Source organism: Podarcis gaigeae (genome assembly GCF_964106915.1).
Source record: "Podarcis gaigeae genome assembly, chromosome: 10".
Lineage (NCBI taxonomy): Eukaryota > Metazoa > Chordata > Lepidosauria > Squamata > Lacertidae > Podarcis > Podarcis gaigeae.
This window is the reverse complement of record NC_139686.1, coordinates 33322507-33344764: the sequence shown is the minus strand read 5'-3', so window position 1 is coordinate 33344764 and position 22258 is coordinate 33322507. Positions and strand designations below refer to the sequence as shown.

At 42.9% G+C, this 22258-nt stretch overlaps 3 protein-coding genes across 15 annotated transcripts; 2 read left to right on the top strand and 1 right to left on the bottom strand.

Annotated features, from left to right (window-relative positions):
- The first annotated feature begins 5140 nt into the window (after positions 1 to 5140).
- LOC310826633 (osteocalcin-like) lies at positions 5141 to 11651 on the top strand. The gene is made up of 4 exons (XM_083701721.1): positions 5141 to 5727; positions 6518 to 6541; positions 8767 to 8839; positions 9667 to 11651. The coding sequence occupies exons 1-4, from the start codon at positions 5661 to 5663 to the stop codon at positions 9791 to 9793; spliced, it is 291 nt and encodes a 96-aa protein (XP_083557847.1). The 5' UTR covers positions 5141 to 5660; the 3' UTR covers positions 9794 to 11651.
- A 1227-nt stretch (positions 11652 to 12878) lies between these two features.
- On the bottom strand, positions 12879 to 21926 carry LOC310825339 (uncharacterized protein C12orf60). 6 transcript variants are annotated; one of them, XM_083698771.1, is made up of 3 exons: positions 21823 to 21841; positions 17471 to 17535; positions 12879 to 13785 (listed from the first exon to the last, which is right to left on the bottom strand). In XM_083698771.1, exon 3 carries the CDS (start codon positions 13761 to 13763, stop codon positions 12969 to 12971), a length of 795 nt encoding a protein of 264 aa, XP_083554897.1. In that variant the 5' UTR covers positions 13764 to 13785; positions 17471 to 17535; positions 21823 to 21841; the 3' UTR covers positions 12879 to 12968. The 6 variants fall into 6 exon arrangements, with proteins under 6 accessions (XP_083554897.1, XP_083554896.1, XP_083554898.1 ...); XM_083698770.1 differs by lacking the exon at positions 21823 to 21841 and adding an exon at positions 18921 to 19059; XM_083698772.1 differs by lacking the exon at positions 17471 to 17535 and having other exon boundaries at positions 21823 to 21926.
- SMCO3 (single-pass membrane protein with coiled-coil domains 3) lies at positions 16743 to 21826 on the top strand. 8 transcript variants are annotated; one of them, XM_083698790.1, is made up of 4 exons: positions 16743 to 16892; positions 17969 to 18476; positions 19199 to 19341; positions 20117 to 21394. In XM_083698790.1, exon 4 carries the CDS (start codon positions 20131 to 20133, stop codon positions 20839 to 20841), a length of 711 nt encoding a protein of 236 aa, XP_083554916.1. In that variant the 5' UTR covers positions 16743 to 16892; positions 17969 to 18476; positions 19199 to 19341; positions 20117 to 20130; the 3' UTR covers positions 20842 to 21394. The 8 variants fall into 8 exon arrangements, with proteins under 8 accessions (XP_083554916.1, XP_083554919.1, XP_083554922.1 ...); XM_083698793.1 differs by lacking the exon at positions 17969 to 18476; XM_083698792.1 differs by lacking the exon at positions 16743 to 16892 and having other exon boundaries at positions 17548 to 18476; positions 19199 to 19334; positions 20092 to 21394.
- Positions 21927 to 22258: the final 332 nt, after the last annotated feature.

Below are 22258 nucleotides of genomic sequence, written 5' to 3'. Positions count from 1 at the left end.
GCCCTGCCAAATCTGCTCCAGAGGATCGGGGGAGTTTCTTGAACAGATGTAGGGGGCTATGCAGGGAGGTCCTATGGCACAAGTGGAGATCCTTGCACTGATAACTGAATGTTGCATTGGGTAAAACTCTGTGACCTAGAGTAGCATAACTGCAGTTTCCCTACTGTAGTATTGACATGTGCTATATAACCTATAACTCCTTCATGTAGCCATGAAGCTATTTGCTTCTCTCTTCACAAATTCACACCTTTAATACCTGTTAGCACCTCATCTTGTATTTAGTGTGAACTATAACAAGGACAAAGAGGCCCAAAGGAAAACAAGACATTTCCCAATGAGCCAGTGAAGGCTGCTAGATTTGCCTGACTAGTCTGCACTGCTGCAAAAGCCCCCACGGCGATGTGATGGTGATCTTGTGCCTGAGTTTTGCTGGCTCTTCGTTTTTCAGCCCCTGGAACTTGGACCAAAGTTCACCAGCCCACCCTGGTAAGACCAATATCAGGATCCTCCTGACCCACTCTTAAGTGCCTTGCCCACTTCTGAACTGAGGCTGATGCTTTTGGCTAGTGAAATATTCTGTTCTATTGCACATGGAGCAAATAGAGCAGCCTCCAAAGAGGGAAGAGTCAGATGCCTGTGCGGGGAGAGAGAAGAAGGTAGTGTGCGAGAAAAACACCAAGCGTCAAGGAGAAAAAGAGGGAGAGGTGGACTTTGCATCCCCATGATAAGTAGAGATGGATGGCATGTACAAGAGGCAGGGATAAACAATACAGAAGGTGGAGGGAAGAGAAGGAGCTGGGAGATACAGAAAGCATGAATCAGTTTCCTGATTAGGAAGGAGAGTTGTATGCATTAGAATTTGCCACACAAAATGTCCGCCCTAGGCCTTTCACGATAATAGACTGTAGAGCACGGGTGTCAAACACAAGGTCCGCGGGCCGAATCCGGCCCGCCAGACCTCGTCATGTGGCCCGTGTAGCCGCCGCCGGCCACCAGCCTTCACCTTTTATTCTTGCTTTTTTTTTTTTACACAAGAAAGCCGCCTCTTCAGCGCATGTGCGGTAGCCTACAAACCAGAGAACGTCTGCCCTCTAGTGGCGCCGGCCGTTCTACACAGGAAACCTCCACTTTACATGTATTCAGGATACAGATATAGTCCTACAGATACAACCGGCCTTTTGAGGGTGACGAAACTGCTGATGCGGCCCCCAATGAATTTGAGTTTGACATCCCTGCTGTAGAGGTAGCCAACATGGTGCCCTTCAGATATGGTTGAACTACAGCTCCCATGATCCCCAGCCAGTATGACCGGTGGTCAAGAATGTTGAGAATTGTAGTCCCAACAACATCTGGAGGGTACCACATTGGCTACCTGCAATCTACTGTAAGAAATGAATCAGAACAATCTTAATAAGCAGAGAAGTCCCCAAGGCCCAGAAAGTCTGAATGTCTCACTTGCAAGAAACCCCTCTTTGCTTCTCTCTCCACCAGAGTCTTCCAAGGAGAAGCAAAGCCGTAGCTAGGTGATCTTGCACCCCTGGCAGAACCTTCCAGATTGCGCCCCCTACCCATGGGCAAATTAGTTCTTCTTTCCACCTCTCCTCCAACCTGCCCCCTTCAATTCACCCTCTATTTAAAATATTTTCTCATGAGGCAATAATTGATATTTTTATTTATAGAGACATATTTATGGACATATTTTTAGCTGATTTTGTGCCCCCCTCTCGCCTGCACCCCTGGCAGGGGCCCACCTCATCACCCCCTAGCTATGGCCCTGAGGAGAAGGAGACCTGTACCACAGAACTGGTTGCCAGTAAGTTGTGGGTGTCCAGTGTTAAATATTCTGGATTACCTACAAGTAATATAGTACATGCTTCGTAGAGACAAACTCTCTCTGAGTGCCTACTACTCCTAGTAGGTACTAGTACATGCTATTCTGAGAAGGTTCTTCTGTAGTAGCCTTTGAGACTGCCAGCCCAACCTTGGGCGTTTCATTGCCTCAGCGCCTTTGGCTCTCAACAGATAGAGCTATACTGTGAAAAGTTATGGCCCTGCAACCAAAGCCACAAATATTTGGAAATATCCAAACGAGACGAGCACGTTCTAGGAGACCTAACTTTGCTTCCATCTCATCCCAAATCAATCGCAAGCATTAGTTCCCCAAACCATGCCGAGGCCACCCATGGACTCACTCATACACATGAACTCAGTGCACCCATGTGGCATGTTTATCAACGCCAAAGGAACGGGCAGAGCCCCAAAGCTGGTGCCAGTCTTAAGTGATTATGTAAATATATTTCCAGCCCGCTACTGACCACAGGAGTTTGGATTCCTTCCTTTAAATGTGGCAATGTTAAAACACACAGCAGCCTTTTATATTTGTTAAATATGTGCAATGTCAAGCATTTAGGCCTTCAGTCTACGGTGGGTCCCTTTCAAAGAACTGGAAAGATGGAAGTGACGCGGACAGAGGTAGACCATCCAGGCATGCGTGCTATAAGGTGGTAGGGCTGTGTACATACATAGCCTTTGAGACACACAGGGGCCTGTCTTTGCACTGAGCTTTGTACATAGCAGTTTGCAATCATGCAGATCTTTGTGTGACAGCATCATCTAATATTCAGGTTGCCTGTACACATGGGTAGGCACGCTTCAGACTATTGTACAATGATGTTCTCTAATCCCCTCCCCACAGATAGTGTTTCCACAGAGCTTTTTAAAGAATATACTCTCACACACAATATATGCTTAGACTGAAAATTGAGAGGGTGTAAGAAGCATGTTGGTTCATTCTCTCCCGTCTTCTCCCCAGCCTTTTTAGCTGTAATTTCCTAATTGTTTTCTAAATTTCTGGTGAATAACCTTTTGGGGGTCGTTGTACACTGAGACTGATTGTCCCATTACCTCAGTGCGTAGCCCACAAGTCCTCCTAGATGTTTTATCATGTTTTTAATTGTCTGTTGGGAGGCACCCAGAGTGGATGAGGAAACCCAGGCAGATGGGTGGGGTATAAATAATATACTGTTATTATTATATGCACACACATACATATACTTGGAATCTTTCAAAAGAGAGGAATTGGAAAATGATATGTTGATATGCTGATGTAGGGAATATATATATATCAGTATACATAGGCAGTTATGATACTGTACTGGTTCCCATTTTTCATGTTTCATTCACCGACAAGTTAAACATGGTGAAGGGGAAATGACACAGCTCTGCAATGTCAGTAGGTCTGCCCCATCAGGATGTTGAGAAAGTGCTCTCTGTGTACTCCTGTAGGCGACAAGCTTTGAGATGTATACTGTACAAGCTTTCCAGCAGAATGTACTTCAGGTTGATGAATAGTGTGGGAGAGGGATGACCCGGGGATGATGTACCCCTCAAAAGCTGCTTGCACCCACCACTGAATGCACAATATCGCCTAGTGCACGGGTAGGCAAACAAAGGCCCAGAGGCCGGATCCGGCCCAATCAGCATGTTTTTACATGAGTAGAATGTGTCCTTTTATTTAAAATGCATCTCTGGGTTATTTGTGGGGCATAGGAATTCGTCCCCCCTTCAAAATATAGTCTGCCCCCCCACAAGGTCTGAGGGACAGTGGACTGGCCCCCTGCTGTTTGCTGACAGTGTGTACATGCCTCAAAATGTACTGTGACGCAGATTAAGTTATGGGCTTCAGGCGACAGAAATGGGTATAATTTGAAGATTCCGCAGGTCCGCTTTTCTTTATTGGTGTGTGCGTGTGTGTGTGTGAGAGAGAGAGCTGCCATCTTGGTTAGAGAGGCCTCCAAAGCAATCCATCCATCTTCGCTTGCGAGTACGAGTACACTTTAGTTGCTGGGTAGCATTAAGTGCTTAACTAAGCAAACTTCTCCAAAGTAGCTAAAGATTACTGGGGCCAACAAACGCTCTGCTTTCATGTCATGTTGTTGGGATTGCAAGCCAACACTAATAATAGCATATTTCCAAGTAAATGAAGAACACGTCGATTTGTTTAAACCCTCATGTTCTCCTTGGCTACGTGTCTGAAAATCCAAAGTAAAAGGAGAATTGTTGTTTAAATGCAAATTTTTTTTGGGGGGGGGAATAGATCTGGTCCTAAGAGATGGTGTAAAGTCTAAACTTGACAATGGAAAGATCAGAACTATTTTAAAATAAAGATAAGTAATTGTTATCAACTTATCATAGAAAAGAGGCAACCAATTTCTGCATTTTTTTTGGGGGGGGGAATTCTGTTCCCTAGGCACTGATCCAGTTTACTGGCTCTCTCATGAATCATAATAAAATTGGATCCAGCTCCCTATTTGTGGTATGAGCCTTATAGTTACAGTGCTGCACATGCACTCAATCAGAGCTGGGACATCACACGCTGTCAGAGGCTCCTGACTTCTCTGAGCCATAATGTGTTTCTAGGGTTTTAATCTGGGTTTCCTTTTGATGAGAGAACACAGGAGATATACACTGTGTTTCTAATAGCTTATTTTACTTACAAATATATAAGTAGAGTGGAGATGGGCAGGGGAAGCCACAACTCTCTCACATTCCCTCATCTCGTTCGGGTCACTTCCAAATTACAAACTGCTTTTTCATCACAAAGAGACACTTGGCTCCCTGATGTCAAGAGGAGTGATGTCGCCTTCCCTAAGCTCTGGTGGCTTTCTCATTCCAACTCCTTGAAAGAGTTGCCCAGCTATCAAGAGACCACTTCCACAAAAGAACCTGCAGCAGCAAAGAGTTTAAATATTTCTCCTTCTCATGCAACTTGAAAACAGTTTTCTTCCCCAGATGAGTGAAAGTGAGCTACTTTTTAAAACTACATCCTAACTAGATTTATCAAAGGTCAGATAATATTGCTTTGGTGGACAGCTGTAGCTTGCAGGCTGCCAGTTGGCCAATCCAGTTCTAGAATATTGCATCAGATGGTGGATGATTTCTGCTTTCCAAACAAGGGAGGCTCCAAAAGAACAAAGGCATGGGCATGCTGACTTGTGGGGAAATCAAGATTGAAAAGCTAGTGCAGAGCCTTCATTATTTATTTGTTTGATTGTTTATTTTACTGGCATCTACACCTTGCCTGTTAGCCAAAAAGGACCTTAGAGCAGCTAAAAAATAAAAAATAAAACGGTTCTAAGACACTCCCTGTCTTCTTGCTCACAATCTAAATTTCACACCCACACTTAAATTTAAAACACTCTCATACCACTTTAACAGTGCTAAAGAATTCTGGGAACTGATGGCTTGCCTGTCTTAAGATGCTTTGGATCTTCCGGTGCCTTTCCTCAACCCAGCTGGAATGGTTTTCCCCCAATCCAGCAGGATGTTTGTCATTCAGCAATTTTATATTCTTTGCTTTTCCTTAAAAGAAATTTGTGAGAGTCTCCAAAGTCCTCTGGAAACGCCACAAGCCTTTGGCCTCAGGCAGATGTGCAAATGGCTGCCAGAACCAGATGTCGTTTGACCCAAATGGAAAGTTTGGAACTGGGACCAGGACATAAGAATGGCAGAGAGTCAGCGACTTCCTGGCCAGGGACCCGCTCCACTTAAGAGACTCACAGAATATAAGCTGTGGCTGAAAGACAAAAGCTCCTGATAAATTGCTGCTTCCTTCATGAGAAGATCGAGCCATAGAAAGGACCTTCTGCAAACAGGAGAAGATGGGGAATCTTCAGGTGCTGCTGTTTGCAACCCTGGTCTTGACAGCCCTCTTCTGTTGTGATGGAGGTAAGGGAATATATATGAGACCCCCTAGCCATGATTTTTTCATCAACATTCAAAACTGACGGAGTCCTGGGGAGAGGAGGACAACCTATCTCAGTCTTACGTTTTAGGAACAGAATCACTTTCCTCAAAGCCACTTCAAACTTGGCAGTGTGGTTGCCATTAGGAACACATCTGCATGGAAGTCCCACTCTTATAAAACTGAGGTTCAGGCCAATTTATTAGCCACAGCATAGAAGCAGGCAGAGAGGGGCTCAGATAGCTTGGTGATTTTGTGTGTGGCCACCACAGTGCTAGAATAATGGGTGAAGTGGACTTCCAATTAAGATTGTCAAATTTACATCGTATCTTTATATTGGTTTGATACCAGTTACACTGTTATGGCTTCCTCACCCCTCATGAACCCTGGAAAATGTAGTTTAGTGAGGGGACTGGGAATTACCTTGCCACTTTGTAAGCAATTCTGGAAGCCTATTATTATTATTATTATTATTATTATTATTATTATTATTATTCTGCAGAGGAGAAGAATGTTTTAAACAAATAAATTATCCGAGGATAGGTATATTACTCACAAATTGCTCAAATACATATATGAGAACCCATAAACACTGACATGTGTGTAAGTCCTCCCCTTTGAATAATTCCTGGATAATACAGAAGCAAGCCTGAGTTAAGGGTTATTTTCCTCAGTTTACACTTGACTGATGGGGGAAATAGGGGTGGAAAGGAAGGGAGGAGGAAGACCACAAGACTGCCAGGTGTCTTACACCATCTGGTCTATATTTTTCAGATATGAACAGGCCCTTGGATGAAGGTAAGAAACTGACAAGAGCAAAAAACTCTCAAGGGCATCTCTGTCCTTTTTTGTACACAATACTTGGTTGGAGGACTGCATTGCAAAATTCAGAGAAATGTGAATTTTGAAGGGCAGCTGAATGGAGGATAGAGGGATGTGTGAATGTGTGTAGAAACGAGCCTAGGGTGCAAAAGTAAAATTAGCATTTATTGCTCCACCCACTTTTGCCTCTGGCTCTGCCCATCACTGGGATGCGGCCTCTGGAAGATTGCCCAGAAGAGAATGTGGCCCCTGGACTGGAAAAGGTTCCCCACTCCTAGCTCAGGATCTTGGCTTGCCCTTTCCATCCTTCTGGGCTTGCTAAAAGTTCATTAGGGAAAAGCCTCTTCTGGCTCTCTTGAAGTCCCCGCTGGCCTCACACATGGAGGCAGATTATGATGAATAATATTGCTTTGAGGCTCACATTCCCCAGAGAGGCAAATAAAATGGAGGGCGTTTACAAGGAAGCCTGTGTTTTCTGGCACCGCTTAAAGTGATTTTATTTTATTTTTTTATTATAAAAATTAGGTGTCATAAGATACCTGGCATGAGCTCAATTTCCTAATTATTCCCCCAGTGAATAAGCCCCCTGTTAGCAAGGCAGCTGGATACTTCCTTGCCTGTTAGTCTGGCTAAAAGACTGAGAAAGAAACCTCGGGAAAGGTTGCCATGTTAGTCTGCTGAAGCAAAAACAGCAGAAATGTCTTTTGGTCACATCCAGACCATGCATTTAAAGCACATGTCTCCCCTCAAAGTTTCCTGGGAATTGTAGTTTTCTCCTCGTGGAGCTAAAATTCCCAGGATTCTTTCCACATGCTTTAAACGTATGGTGTGTAGATGCAACCGATTGTGACATAAGTTCCCCTGGCTTAGAAGCCTCTTTGTCAGATACCACCTGATGAACGTCCGCAAGCGCTTCAGCTGCACTAGGCCTGCTAGTCTTTTGAGCCCTGAAGTTGAAGTTGCTGCAAGATTCTTTGCTGTTTTAGGAAAGAAACCACAGACAACTCAAAGCACCATTGAATTAAACAAAAAAAATTGACCAATGGCTTTGAGAAATTTGCAAACTCCAAATGATATCCTGCTAATCTAGAATAGCAAGATCACAAAAACTGCGGAGGGGCACTACTGGTTCATGATGAGTACTCATAGGCAACTAACAGCTTCGTTTCCAGAACTGATGGGAAATCTTCCATTCATAAGCCACTACCTGAGACGTGTGAGAGGTATTGTGGCACAAATGATGAGCTGGATGGGCAGCAAAAGGCTGCTCTGGGGCCGGCCCTGCCATTAGGGAGAATGAGGTGGCCACCAAAGGCAGCTGGTTTGGGTGTCATGGAAGGGCAGCAAATTGTCAATTGTTTCCTTTATGATTGCTGCAATTATACTACCAGGGAGGGGTGTTTTTTTGCCTCAGGTGCCAAAATAACTTGACTGATCTTGGGTGCAAAATGGCATGAGTTGAGGCAGGAAAGGCATAATTTTCTGCTCTGCCTCAGGCAGCAGAATGTCTCAGGCTGGTCCTGGGCGATATTTGAAATGAAACCCCACAGTTATCTAAACCAGGTGTCTTCAACCTCTTTCAGACTCAGGACCCACTTTTATCCCAAACATGCATTTGGGAACCCATTTCTTAATCTTTTACCATATATTTGCATGGTGGTCATTGTTATGTACTGAAGTTCTCACCCTGGGCCAGCAGGGGGATACTGTAGATAGTTTTATGCAAATAAGGGATCGAAAGTGACGTTCAGTGATTGGATAGTTTTAGAAAGTTGTTACAGTAACGTTGTACTGGAGCTCTATATAAGCAGGCTGACTGAACCCTTCAGTTCAGTTCTGTCCTGGCCTGTGAATAAACAAGAGCTGTTTGAAGAATCGCTGTGTTGTCTGATATGTTCACCCACAACTTAACAGTGGTCCTCCTGTTGTGACCCACCCTGGATCAGGCCATGACCCACCAGTTGAAGACCAGTGAGCATTCCTATAGAGGAGCAGGGAACCTCAGGTCCAGGGGCCTAATGTCCCCCCCCCCGAGTATGTCTACATGGCCTTCCCCAGCCCCACCTCTTTTTCCAAGGCCACATTCCTCATCGATCCTGTTTCTCACCCTCCTTGAATGTTTTTGCCTGTCTAAAAAATGAGACTCCTTGAACTCGATACTCTCTGTATTCTCATTCCGTAACATTCTGCGTTCATAACAGGGGTTAAGATCAGTCGAGAAACTGCCAATGCCTTTGTGAGAAGGCAGAAGAGGTCTTCTCTGTATTATGAAAGGTAAGAGTCTTCTGGGTTTAATATTGATGTCTATAATTACTAATTTGTGGTTGTAGCCAACCGAGTTAACCTCAGAGTAGACCTACTGAAATCAGTAGACTTGGCTAACTGAAGTTCATTTATTTCAGTGGGTTTTACTCTGAGTATACCTCCGTTGGGTACAATACTTGGAAAATAGATGCACATGGTTCATGAGGGGGGAATGAGATATGAGCCTATGCAACACCACAGGGTCACTAACAAGGGACTGCAGCAGATTCTTACAGAAAACAAGTGGGCCCCTCTTTCTTCAAGAAGCCCCAGGAAAGGGGGTGGTGGTGTGGGGAGGGTCCCAAGAGACTTGAAGCTCTGAGGGGTAAACTACAGTTTCTTTTTTGGGTGTCTATGGGAATGTGTTTTAAATGTATGGTTGGTGCATAGCCTAATTCACCAACTGTATACAGTGGTACCTCAGGTTACATACGCTTCAGGTTACATACGCTTCAGGTTACAGACTCCACTAACCCAGAAATAGTTAAGTTCAGGTTAAGAACTTTGCTTCAGGATGAGAACAGAAATCGTGCTCCGGCGGCGTAGCAGCAGCAGGAGGCCCCATTAGCTAAAGTGGTGCTTCAGGTTAAGAACAGTTTCAGGTTAAGTACGGACCTCTGGAACAAACTAAGTACTTAACCTGAGGTACCACTGTACATTGTGGATAAAGTGAAATGGAGTGCCCAGTACTGAACTGGGTTCTCGGAAAACTGGCTTCATGCTGTGCAGCCTGAACCGAAGAATTTGCATGAGGGAACGCCTCATGTTTGTGGCTTCTTCCTCCCTCTGTTCTCCAGGTACTACGAAAGGTTCAAAACCCCAATGGAGATGAAGCAAGAGCAGTGTGAAAGCCACCCCCTCTGTGACTACTACTCAGAAGTAGTGGGATTCCAGACAGCCTACCGCTATTTCTTTGGAAACTGAAGAAGAGGGGGCATCTCCTGTTCTCACCTGGCTGGGACAGAGGCTGAGATTAAAAGCAATTGGGGTGGGGTAGGGGTGGGCAGAAGGAGCACAGAATAAAAAGGGCAATCAGACTGGTTTCCCTTCTCTAGCAAAACCTAATAACAATCTTTCCACTTTCCAGACAGGAAATCACAAGCAGATAGAGGCTTCTCTTTGCAAGGAGCATGTCTAGGAATAATCAAATGCCAACACTTGTTGGAAAGTAACCAGCATTCCATGCTAAGGGGGTGGGGGCAAGCAAGGATAAATTGGTTAGTAAGCACAAAAGTCTACCAAGCTGACAATCATTTCTGGGGCTGGTTCTCTTGTGAACACCTTGAAGCATCTTCAGCATACTGCAGAGGTGCCCTGTCAAAATTTATCACTGTTCCAATTTTGGCATTGAAAAAGGGAATTTGGGGAGGGGGCCCAAAAAATAATAATTGGAAAGCACTCCAAGCCCTTTCATTTGGGCTACCTTTTTTGCTGCTTGCAGCCCCAATTGGCTCCTGCCATGAAAGGAACATCATTGGTCTTCTTCCATTCAGAACAGGAGGCTGGTCACGTAACCAATCAGAATTGTTCAGTGATGATATCACAGAGGGCAGACAAAACTGTTCAGAGTGAAGGCATTGCCCAGAAGCTTTGTTTGCTCTCAGTGATGTTGTTGCTTAGCTCAACTGATTGGCTTCATGACAACCTCACCGTTTCAGGGAAGAAGGCTTCTTGAAACAGAATGGCATAGAGGCAGCATCTTACTGGAGTGCAACAGGGACATTGCTGCTTGTAGTTGTTGACAAATATTCTACTGAACGTCTGAATAAGTTAATCAGAGAATAGCGTTCAAAAAATGATAATGTCTGGCTCTTTCCTATTTCCTGTATATAAGTGTCTAATAGACAAATACGTTACCATTACATGTGTTCAGTGCTTTTTTTCTAAAGAATGTTTAGGTACTCTCATTTTCACTGAAGAAAATCGCCATTTTATTGTTCGAATCAGGAAAAATACAGTAAATGGACAAAAGTACAAAGATTCACAAAATGTTTAGGGGTATGCATACCCCTGCCCCCTGCCCCGAAAAAAAGCACTGCATGTGTTTGATTAGGACTTGGAACCACTGGTTAAATGTCCATCCCTGGTACTTTTTATCCTTGAGAAGACTGATGTAAAACTAAATTTTTCGGTTACCTGATTCATTGTTGCTGTTCTGCTGCCATCACATGGTGATTTCGTTTAATGAATAAGGTAGCAGCCCAAAATGAAGATAAAATTTTAGAGTTGGAGCGGTCTCCTGCAATTTCTAATTCAAGCTGTTTTGGAGAGCTTGGCAGGAAATTTAGGAGCACGTTTCCCAAGACATTGTATTTTAGTTTTCCTTTGCACAACATGATTGCCACTTGCTAGCGTTCAATGTAGAATTTCTGAAACAAGTAGATTAATTGCCTTAATGTTCATTACATTCCAATCAATGTATGTTAGATAGTGACGATATCTATCGAGCCATCTCTTTTATCTGAAAGTTGCAGTTTGTTACTCACCTATGCTGAGCAGCAATTTCTAATACTCAAGTTGCTTTTCAAGGCACCAGTGAAACCACCGCTTAATTAAAAGGCAATTATGAGTATGGATGAATAATGAATCAGTCTATTTCTGGTCCATGTCACATTCATATGTGTTCACTCGTCATCAGTCAATTCTGTTCTGCTTTCACATTAATCTGCGTTTTTTTAAAAAAATTGCACCAAAACGATTGTATGCAAATACATATTTAAATGTGTATTTCTAAGCATGTTCCCTCTCAAAATATGAATTTTAATAAATTTTTGAAGCACAAGCTATGTCGCGTCATTTGGAGGAATGCAAAATCCAATGGATAAAGTAACTTCTCGTTCACATATCAGTACAGGAGGTGCAGAGCAGATCAGTTCCTATCAGAATTTGCCGACATCAGTTTTCTCAAGCATCCCTATACATAACTTCCCTGGTAAGAGTCCTAGCGTCCCCTCGCTTTCTTGAGTACTGTACAATCTTCATTCCATAGTTCACACTGCCCAGGAGAAATTTATCCTAAAGCATGTTAGTGCAGTGTTTTTGATGCCTTTCATTCCTTAGGATCACTTTAAAGAATGGAGCTACTATAGATTGCTGGTTTAGATTATATCTAGGAACCCAGGAAACTTGCTTATGCCATATAGAAGGATAAGCCTTACTGAAGAAGAACCAGCATGGCTTCCACAAGGGTAAGTCCTGTCTAACTAATTAGAGAATCACAGAAGGGAGTGGGAAAGGTTCACAAGGGTGATCTGTTTTGGGGCTGAATAAACCCCACTAGAGATGTGATCTTCTCAAGACGTTCCAGGAGGCCCGACACTATGTCCTGACGTCATGGCTGAGATGTCACAAAGAGCCAAGGGCGGAGCCGAACACCCTCTGAATATTGAGGGGCCTCTCCCCCCTAAAACACATTGCCCCCTGAAAGTGCCTCACCCCCAGGAGCTGGCACCTTTGTCCCCCACTTATGTGCACCCCTACATTTCTTTCTGGCTGACACTGATATTACAGTGGTACCTCTGTTTAAGAACAGTCCTGTTTCAAAACGATACGGTTTATGAACTTAGCAAAACCAGAAGTAGTGTCCCGGTTTGCAAACTTTACCTCAGTCTAAGAACAGAATCCGAACAGCGGAAGTTGCACCGGCGGCAGGAGGCTTCATTAGGGAAAGCGTGCCTCGGTTTAAGAACGATTTCGGTTTAAGAACAGACTTCCTCATAAACGGAGGAAGCACTGTACTGGAAAAAGCTATGTACAAATCTAAAACATGTTTCATAAAAGTATTTTGTACAAGTTTTTGTTTTTTAAGCTGCAGAGTTTTCTTCGGATATTTAGGCATTTACATATTGACCTAATTGTACCTAGTTTAGATTGCTAAACTAGAAATCTAAGCTTGTGCCTCTTTTGAGTACTACAATCTAGAAAAGCTTACGTGTACCTAGTTTGTCCTTCTTAATTCAGTGCTCAAATATTTACATTAAAAATGCTGTGGAAGGAAGTGCAGATGCCATAATCAGAAACTGTGTCTTTATTATTTGCGCAACTTCCCTGCCATGTAAACAGAAGCAGTTTTCTACCAGCTGGGCAATCAGCTTCAGGTTCACTGCAACTTATCCACTATCAATGTGATATACTCCTCAGCTGTCTTCACAGTCCTTTGGAATTTTTCGCAAGCTGGCTTCAAGATCTTCACAGCGTCTTCGAGGGTGCTTGCCGCTAATTCAACCGTTTTACTAGGTGGCTGTCCTTTAAAAGCTACCCGCATGAAGTTAGTAAGTGAGAAAGCCGTGGTAATGACTGGTTGGCTCTGAGTCCTTGTTCGTGTGGCTGTTGCTATTGCTGCAGCTGCTGCCTGGGATGAGGTGGGGCAGGCGTCTGAAAGCGCTTTGGCAATTTCTTCGTTAGTCATGAGAAGGTCACCCACTCTGAGAGAGAGAACAGGACTGCTTGTTAAATCCCGAATGGCGGCGTCTAGTATCTCGGGGAGATTGCCATTTTTCAGTAGTGCTGCTGAAACGGGACCGCTGATATTGTCAATAACTCCCTTATATTTCCCATAAAGGTCCTTTATCAGCTTGATTTTTTCATTTGTGGAGGTGGAAGGCAACACAATACTGGAATACAGTGGAAGGCCGACTTTTTGCTTGATATCCTGATCTTTGGCCTCCACTTTTTCCTGCATCTCTTTCAGAGCACTCATCAGAAGCTGAAGGTTTTCTTTGATGCTCAAGTTTTCCCTTACTGTAATGATGGCTAGGTCAGTTCCCAGAAACTGGTTGAGCATCCGGAATGCAATGTTAGTGGAAGAAACAAACATGTAGACACAGTCGTACAAGTTGCGGCTGGCATTGAGTAGCCTTTCTTCACCCTTCTGTGCGCCAAACTTGCCCAGCATTTCCAAAAAGGGAGATATCACACTGAAATACAAACCAAAGTATGCTCAGCAAAAGAAAGTCAACAAAGCTGTTATATTCAACTTTTGTCTTGGGAAAAACTATGGAAGGAAGATTTGAAATTTACTAGCATGCTGTAACCAGAGCCTAGGACTTGCCAATCAGAAGGTTGGCGGTTCAAATCCCTGCGACGGGATGAGCTCCCTTTGCTCAGTCCCTGCTCCTGCCAACCTAGCAGTTCAAAAGCACGTCAAAGTGCAAGTAGATAAATAGGTACCACTCCGGCGGGAAGGTAAATGGCGTTTCCATGCGCTGCTCTGGTTCGCCAGAAGTGTCTTAGTCATGCTGGCCACATGACCCAGAAGCTGTACGCCGGCTCCCTCGGCCAATAAAGCAAGATGAGCGCTGCAACCCTAGAGTCGGCCACAACTGGACCTAATGGTCAGGGGTCCCTTTACCTTTACCTTTACCTTGGCGTGCTGTTTGTTGAAGGAAAACTATATGAAAATGATGTATAGATGTTACTTAACACCAGTAAAATTAGCAAAGATGTATAGAACTGCTTCTAATGTATGTTGGAAATGTAAAGAGAAAGAAGGCACGTTCTACCATATGTGGTGGATGTGCAAAGTAACAAAAGCATTCTGGGAAAGGATGTATAATGAACTGAAGAAAACATTTAAAATAACATTTGTGGAAAAAATCAGAGGCTTTTCTATTAGGTATCTTAGGCACAGAGATTCCGAGAGAGCAGAAAAGACTTTTCATGTACGCGATGACAGCAGAATACCACTGGTCCAGAAATGGAAAGAGGATGAAGTTCCAACCAGAGAAGAGTGGCTGATGAAGATGATGGACTATGCTGAAATGGCGAAATTGACCGGGACAATCAGAGACCAGGATGAGAAGAAGTTTAAGAAAGAATGGGGAAAGTCTATAATGTATTTAAGAGAAAACTGTAAACAACTAAAAACTTTGGCAGGATTAGAGTAATATAATATACAAAATACAATGGAAAAACAATAAATAATATTTTTAACAAAGTAGAAAAAAAAAGGATAGGCTGAAAGAAATAGGGATTGACAATGAAAACCAGAAAAGGGTGGTGGGAAGTCAGGGGATTCTGAGGATCCAAAATGTGATGGTGAATGGTATGTTTAAATTGAAATATGTTATGTAATTAAAAATATTTTTTTAAAAGCTGTTATGTCAGCCATGTATCTCCAAAAATCTCATGAACAGCACTTAATTTAAAAAGTCAAGAGTGAAGCAAAATCTACTATTATACAACTACTAATAGGTACATAAAATATTTCTGAAAACCTATTTCTATATTTGGAGCCCATGGAATATATTTTATTGGAATATATAGTTGTATAAAATGTTGAACTGTTGGTTGGCTGCTTCCTCATTTACTTTAGCTTCTGCTCTGCTCCTCTTGCTCACTTCAGTATTTCTTAATACAACTACTGTTTAAACATTTCTTTAGCATCAGCTGCCCACAGTATGCCTAGAAGACTTAGATTGTATAGAGAAATCCCCCCACTTATGCACAATTGACTCACGTACTGTGGCATCTGAATATAGACTGCATTTTTAATCAAGACTTATATTGGCTTATATCTTGATCAGGTTCCTAAATTAAATGGGCTTAGATTTTCAAATGTTTCATGCCAGGCAGAAAGAACCTTGGCAAGAGGTTTTTCTCCTAAGACAAGGGGGGCCCCATTGATTTATAGTAGAAAAACAATTCTCAAAGTCATAAAAAAGGGGGAATTACAGACAACTGACCTTGCAGATTGCAAAACACAATTAGGAATGGGCAAATAGTAAAATGATACCATGGGCCTCTCGTTAAACCTTGAGCTGTATTTTCTAAGGCCAAGAGCAGTGAAAAAAAGGCAACTGGCTTGGCTGGAGAAGAAGCTTCTTTCTATTTTATTTTGAGGCTGGAAAGGAGGGTGAAAGGAGGGGTGTAAACTGAAGAGGCTTCTTTTTAAAAGCTGTTTTTACTGAGTTCCTTCCTTTTTACTTTACAAAGGCTTTATTCTTTTAAAAGGCTACTTATGATAAGTGAATGAAATATATTAGCTTAAATATATTGGCTTAAATGTAATTATGCAAAGGATTTAAGGAATGCTAGATTCTTATTTCATATGGTTGTAAGAGTTGTATTTATCCTGAAATTAAGTCAGCCACCAGTCTAGCCCCCCTGCTAGACAGAAGACGCCATCCAAGCACTCTTGATATATAGTTGTCAGGCATTTGTTTAGAAACCTTAAATGAAGGAAATCTTTCAATGTTGATGTGAAACTCAAGATCCTTGACATCTGTTGAACATAAAAATGTAAGATTAAACATTTGTTTTAGAAGGCAATAGGGCAAGGAGGGCAAGAGGTGAGCTGGTAATTAAGATTCCATGTAAGATATATTATTACTTATTTGTCATATATATAGCTCTTTGTCTCCCTTATAAGGACAGGAGGATATGGGTGTATCTTTTGTGATTGGTTCTAGCAAACAGCCAATAGGAATATTCAACCAGGCTGATTGGATAGAGGCAGCCACAGGAGGAGCAAAGGGGGCTGGATTAAGGAAATATAAGTGCTGGCCAGGATGGCAGGAGGCCAGGCCAGAGCTTGGTAACCATATACCACTGAGCCTCTCATTTATTTGTCTGACAAATAAATTATTATTTTAATTTCTCTATTGCTGCGTTGAATATTTCATTCCAGCTAAGCGTTAACCACAAGCAGGGTGCTACAGTACGACCTTGTATATGCGCAGCACTGGGAGATCAATCAATCAATCAATCAATCAATCAATCAATCAATTCAAACCTGGAAATGGCAGGACAGAACTGGAGAGTCCTTGTGGCTTGTTAGGAGCCCCTCCCCAGAGCCTGAAGAGGATGTCAGTGAGCCAAAAGTCTAAAATAAAGGTTTTTAATGTGTGTTTGTGGTTTTTCTTTTTAATTATGGGCTCCATAACGGCGCATGAGAGCTCCTGCTGTTGCCTGCTACCCTGCTCCACAGCTGTTGGGCATGAAGCTGTATTGCAGCGGGCTCAGAGGCACGGTTCCCTGTCCTTTCTGGCCATCTGGAGGCAAAGGTACAGTGTAGAAGAAAAAGGTACAGTACTGTATTTTGGATGCCTCTTAAATCACCCCAGTTCTCTGCTCCGAAGAGGCTCCTCACTTCCATGCATTTCACAAGTGTACGTGGGGGCCCAGAACGTAACCCCCAAGTAAGTGGGGAGTCACCTCTATTAGATGGCCAATATAGGGATGGGGAGAGGTGTAATGAACTGATAATGGGAAAAGGGTTTTGGAAAAGACCGAGTAGCAATGAAGGCCTGAAGGAATGCCAGGAAAGGCTTGTGATCTCAAACCACGGCACCCATCTGCCACTGCCTGCAAACCTTCCCAAACCTTTACTTTGAACTAGCAATTATAGAACAAACTGGAAACAGCGCCAGCCCTGAATCTGGCCTTTGGTTTAATATTGAAATGCGTTCCCGCATGCCGGCCATTCTTTTGTCAGAAGATGAAAATGGGGGTTGTTTTCACAGTGGAGGCCTCTAGTGCTGCTGAGGCTGTTTCTTTTCCACAATCAGATGTCAATGGAATTAAAATGGAGATCCTGTGTAGCATGTTACACAGTGTTATTTTAACTAAGAATGCCCTTCTCCACAACCGAGATCTACTCACATGAAAGTGCCATTCAGCAAAGTTTCTTGTTATTGCTTCCTGAAAGCTTTCTGTTTACTATTTTGCTATAATGGAAAGAAAAGAGAAAACAAAATGGGAAAAGTCCATCAATTTAGCACCCCCACCTCCTGTGGAACGGAAGCTCACCAAATAAACATTTCAGCACTAATCCGCCAGCCCTGTTGACCAAATAAGCAATAAAATGTGCTGAACTTGCAAACAGAAAGCTTTAAACTTAAAGGAACAGTTTGGGCTGGTAGTTATAAAGACAAAACTCCAGGTTTAGGGATGTGTGAGCTGGAAGCAAAAAGTAGCAGAAGCCAGAGAGAGAAAGAGAGACAGACAGATAGACAGACACGCAGAGAGAGGTACTTGTTTTCTGCTTGAATCTAAGGCTGCTGCTTGGGGTGTTAATGCTGTGAGCCCCTCCACTGTAGGCTCAAAATAAATGTGCCAGCTTAAGGATGCTTTTTTTATAATGTTTCATTTAATCTGTAGTTTGGTCTTGCTCAACATCAGAAATGTATCACGAGTTAGAAATCCCTGCTGAATTCACATTTTGACAGCTTCTGAAAAATACTCTCGGTGGACCTGCAGACTGATTCTATGAGTTTCTGCCTACTAAGTAAGTCAGTGGCACAATGGCTGTGGCCTTGTGACCCCCTAATGCTGAGCTAGCATTGCAAGGCCAGGATGCTGCATCAGTAGTAGGAGTCAGCATTCACCTACCATCAACAGGCAGAGCCCAAAATAGGATGGTGCTCTGCACAAACCCTCCAGCTAATTGTGTCTCGCCGACATGTGAGAAGAGAACTTTATAAACAATTTGTATTGTATGGGTGCAGTTTGGCAAGGCATGATGCTGATGGGTACCGAGATGGTGGGAAACTGATAATAAGGATTTGGATATTTAGTGATGGTTATTAACTGAACCCAGCATTCAGCTAAGAAGACAACTCTCATTTGATGGTAAAATTGGCAGAGTCCTCACGGCTGACAAGAAGGGGTGAGTTTCCATTTAATTTGCCTACTTGTCTCCACTTGCTGGGAATCCAGTCATTTATTTATTTATAAAAATGTTTATATACCAGTGTACCATTAAAAAAAATGTATCACAGTGGTTTACAACAATACAAAAATGATGTCAAAACATTTTCACTCTAGCAGTGAAGGGATAAAACCTCTAGGACCTTGGTAGGTAAAGGGACCCCTGACCATTAGGTCCAGTCGTGGCCAACTCTGGGGTTGCGGCGCTCATCTCGCTTTACTGGCCGAGGGAGGTGGCGTACAGTCATGTGGCCAGCAAGACTAAGCCGTTTCTGGCGAACCAGAGCGGTACACGGAAACGCCGTTTACCTTCCTGCCGGAGTGGTACCTATTTATCTACTTGCACTTTGAGGCTGTGGCTAAATGTGGCTGCATTGGGAAATGCTTAAAAACTGCCCTGTACCTTGTCATTCTCCGATTACCAGCCAGCAACTTGGTGCTGCCCAGCACAAATGGGAACAGACTTGAGGCAGCCACTGTAGTCATCTTAGGGGGAGCTCTTCTGTTTCTGCCACTTCAGCCCTGAAATTCCCCACTGGCAGCAGATGAAGCTCCCGCATGGTGAAAATGTAGACAACATACCAAATGGTGTCATGGGCTGCCTATTGGTGCCTCTAGCTCTGCAAGGGAATTCTTGTAGACACAACTTGCTGAATAATAAATATAATCTTCCTCTTTCAGAATAAAATGAAAAGCCCAACAACATGCCTATCTATGTGTGACCAAGTGCAAAATCTGCCCAGCGGGTGGTGCTGTGTGGTTGCGTTGCAACAAGAATCCATGAAGAACTGAAGAACACAGGACACTTGGGATTAATGTATCAAGTAAGTCTGCATTGGAGGGGAGCGGGTGGCACTGTGGGTTAAACCACAGAGCCTAGGGCTTGCCGATCGGAAGGTCAGCGGTTCGAATCCCCGTTGCTCGGTTCCTGCTCCTGCCAACCTAGCAATTCGAAAGCACGTCAACGTGCAAGTAGATAAATAGGCGGGAAAGTAAACGGCGTTTCCGTGCGCTGCTCTGGTTCGCCAGAAGCGGCTTAGTCATGCTGGCCACATGACCCAGAAGCTGTACGCTGGCTCCATCAGCCAGTAAAGCGAGATGAGCGGGCAAACCCAGAGTCGTCCGCGACTGGAACCCCCCCCTCCATAGAAGGACCCTTTTGGCTTGCTCTTCTTCATCAGTCTGCTACATAATTTCTTTGTGTTCTGCTAAAGGAGATTATGGTCATTGATTTGATTTTTGTTAACTTTATCGTTAGTAATTACTAAAGTATAATCAAAGCCAACAGCAAAAGCAGACCAATAACACCTCCTACCCTCCCAATTTTTAAAAAAAATGCTGGTGAGGAAAAAGAAAGGTCTTAATACCAGTGCAAAGATGATCACACTTAACATAAAAAAGTAAAAAAGAATCAATTGAAGTAGCAATGGCATGCACATTGCTTTAATAATTTTGAGTTGGCTTCCTGTTTTATCAGTTGGTGGTCTCCCAATATTTTATTTATGAGTATTTTTATTGTACTTCTGCTCCTTGAGTTTATCATCCCTAACCACAATTCCTAATGCTCACAGCAGAACTACTTTCCTCTTCTATAATCAGCTCATCTTTGCAGAATGAGCCTCAGTGACCTTCTCTACCCAAACAATCCACAAAGACGCCAGGATGTGATTGCTCTGCACCAGGAACTGCTTGACTGCATGCAGCTGAATTTTAAGGCTACCGATGAACTAATTGGAGCACTGAATGAACATCTGGGAGCCAAGATTGCGCACGTTAAAATGAAAGAGGGCGGCACCATCAAAGAGAACTGTGACATCATCATCCGAGCCATGACTGATATTCAGCAAGAGGTATGGAAGTTTGATCAAGAAATAAAGGAAAAGCTAGAGCCACTGATGTACCGAAAGCTTTATGATATCAAGGAGCCTGAGTTGGAAAAAATTGCAATAGCTCACAGGATTGTATCTGTTATTCTTGGAGAGGCTACTGCATCTGCAGGTATAGTAGCTGTAAAATTGGTGTGTTCGAATATTGTAACTGTTACTGTTAACAAACTAGTTGCTCTACTTGCTCAGATTGGGTTATCTGTTCTGGGAGGCATTGCCATTAGTGCTCTGGGGCTGGGTATCGACATAATTCTTCATGCTATATTGGGAGCAGTGGAAAGAGATCACCTTGTAGCATGCATTGAGAGCTATGAGCAGCATCTGGCAGAATTTAAGGAAGCCTCGCAGATTTATCATTGTTCCATTACAGAAGTCAGTGCAACGGTGAAAGACAAAGCTAAATTAGGAATATCTGGGGATGTTCCTACACACTGGTGATTACACGAAACGTATTCTAATATGACTGATAAGAACTTTCCTTTTTAATACGGCTTGTTCGTTTTTGCAATTAGCAATATAAAAATAAAGAGTTTGGTGGTGAATAACCTGTTAAAGACAAAAGACCCTTGTAGATAAGCAGTAACTGAAAGGTGTAGGTTTCTGCAGGTATGTGACATGAGCGAATGCTCTAACGGCACAAGCCTAACAATGTTTACTCAGAAGTTAAGTCCCATTGAACTCAGTGGGGATTCCTTCTGGATAAGTGGGGTTGGGATTGTAGCCTTTGATTGCCATCCTAATGTCTCCTCCCTTTCAGTGGGGATTTGTAGAAAAAGCATACACAAATCCACTGTACAACAATTGAATACTAGAAATCAAGATGTAATTACCGGTATGCAGTTTATCCTTTTCCATGTGAATCAAGCTTTGTAATGTGGAAAATATTGAAAACATGCTTTGCGTTATTGAGTTTTGCATATTATGAAATACAATTTGAAATAGCACAATATATAACTGAATATGTGTTTTCTCAAATAAATGCATTTGCCTGTGTTTTTTTCTCTATTCTATCTGTGCATATTACATCTCAAATCAGCATAGGGCCAATAAGAAAATATTTTATGAGTTGTAGGCGGGGTCAGTGTAGATGGTACCCTGTGCCCCAACCTGTGGTCCTGTGTGGGTGGGTAGGTGGTGTGGGATAGACTGTATAAGAGCAAGCTTGCCAAATCAGCCCATTATTAAAGCCATGGCTTTGTAATCTCTTGGTATTTTCCCTGCCTTATAACTTCCTTTCCTTTCTTTGTCTTACTTTCTTATTATTAACTGAGCTTTGGTGGGAACATTTTGGTAAAAGCAAATTTGACTATATTAGTATGCACATCTGCCTCATACACTTCTGGACTGGTGAACCACCGTGAAACAAAACATCCTAGGAGGAATACAATTAAAATAGACATTAAGAAGTCCCAACCAAACCTGCCATTCAGCTTATTATGAAGAAAAAGTCCGATGGAGAAGGACTAGGCAAGGGCACTTCATCTAGGTGTAGGACTATCAGTTGCTGTAAAATGGTGACATCACAGAGGCTGTGAGGTGGGTAGTCTTGCATGATACAAAGAATGTGACAATGACATCATAGGCTCAAGCAGAGGAGCCAGAAAACATGAAACACATTATATTAAAATGATGCAGACTAAATAGAAAATTCTTTTTCTAGGCTGTACATGCCCAGCTCCCATAGCTTAGACTTTATCATCATGCTTGTTAAATTCAGTTTCAAGGTACAATATTTTCAACAAAAGACCCAAGAAGGCCATTTTTCAAGGGAATATTAAGAGGGAGCAAAATTTCTTTATCCACTTCAACTTTCATAATTTTATAAATATCCAGGCTTCTGTAATCCGAGATACCA

Excerpts from the sequence above, each read along its gene's own strand:
- LOC310826633 (XM_083701721.1), top strand. The coding sequence starts at position 5,661 with ATGGGGAATCTTCAGGTGCTGCTGTTTGCAACCCTGGTCTTGACAGCC. Across the intron at positions 6,542-8,766 it reads GAACAGGCCCTTGGATGAAG|GGGTTAAGATCAGTCGAGAA; the intron begins GTAAGAAACTGA and ends CGTTCATAACAG. Across the intron at positions 8,840-9,666 it reads TCTTCTCTGTATTATGAAAG|GTACTACGAAAGGTTCAAAA; the intron begins GTAAGAGTCTTC and ends TCTGTTCTCCAG.
- SMCO3 (XM_083698794.1), top strand. The coding sequence starts at position 20,131 with ATGAGCCTCAGTGACCTTCTCTACCCAAACAATCCACAAAGACGCCAG.
- LOC310825339 (XM_083698769.1), bottom strand. The coding sequence starts at position 19,003 with ATGACTACAGTGGCTGCCTCAAGTCTGTTCCCATTTGTGCTGGGCAGC. Across the intron at positions 13,786-18,920 it reads GGTAATCGGAGAATGACAAG|TGTGATATCTCCCTTTTTGG; the intron begins GTACAGGGCAGT and ends TTTGTATTTCAG.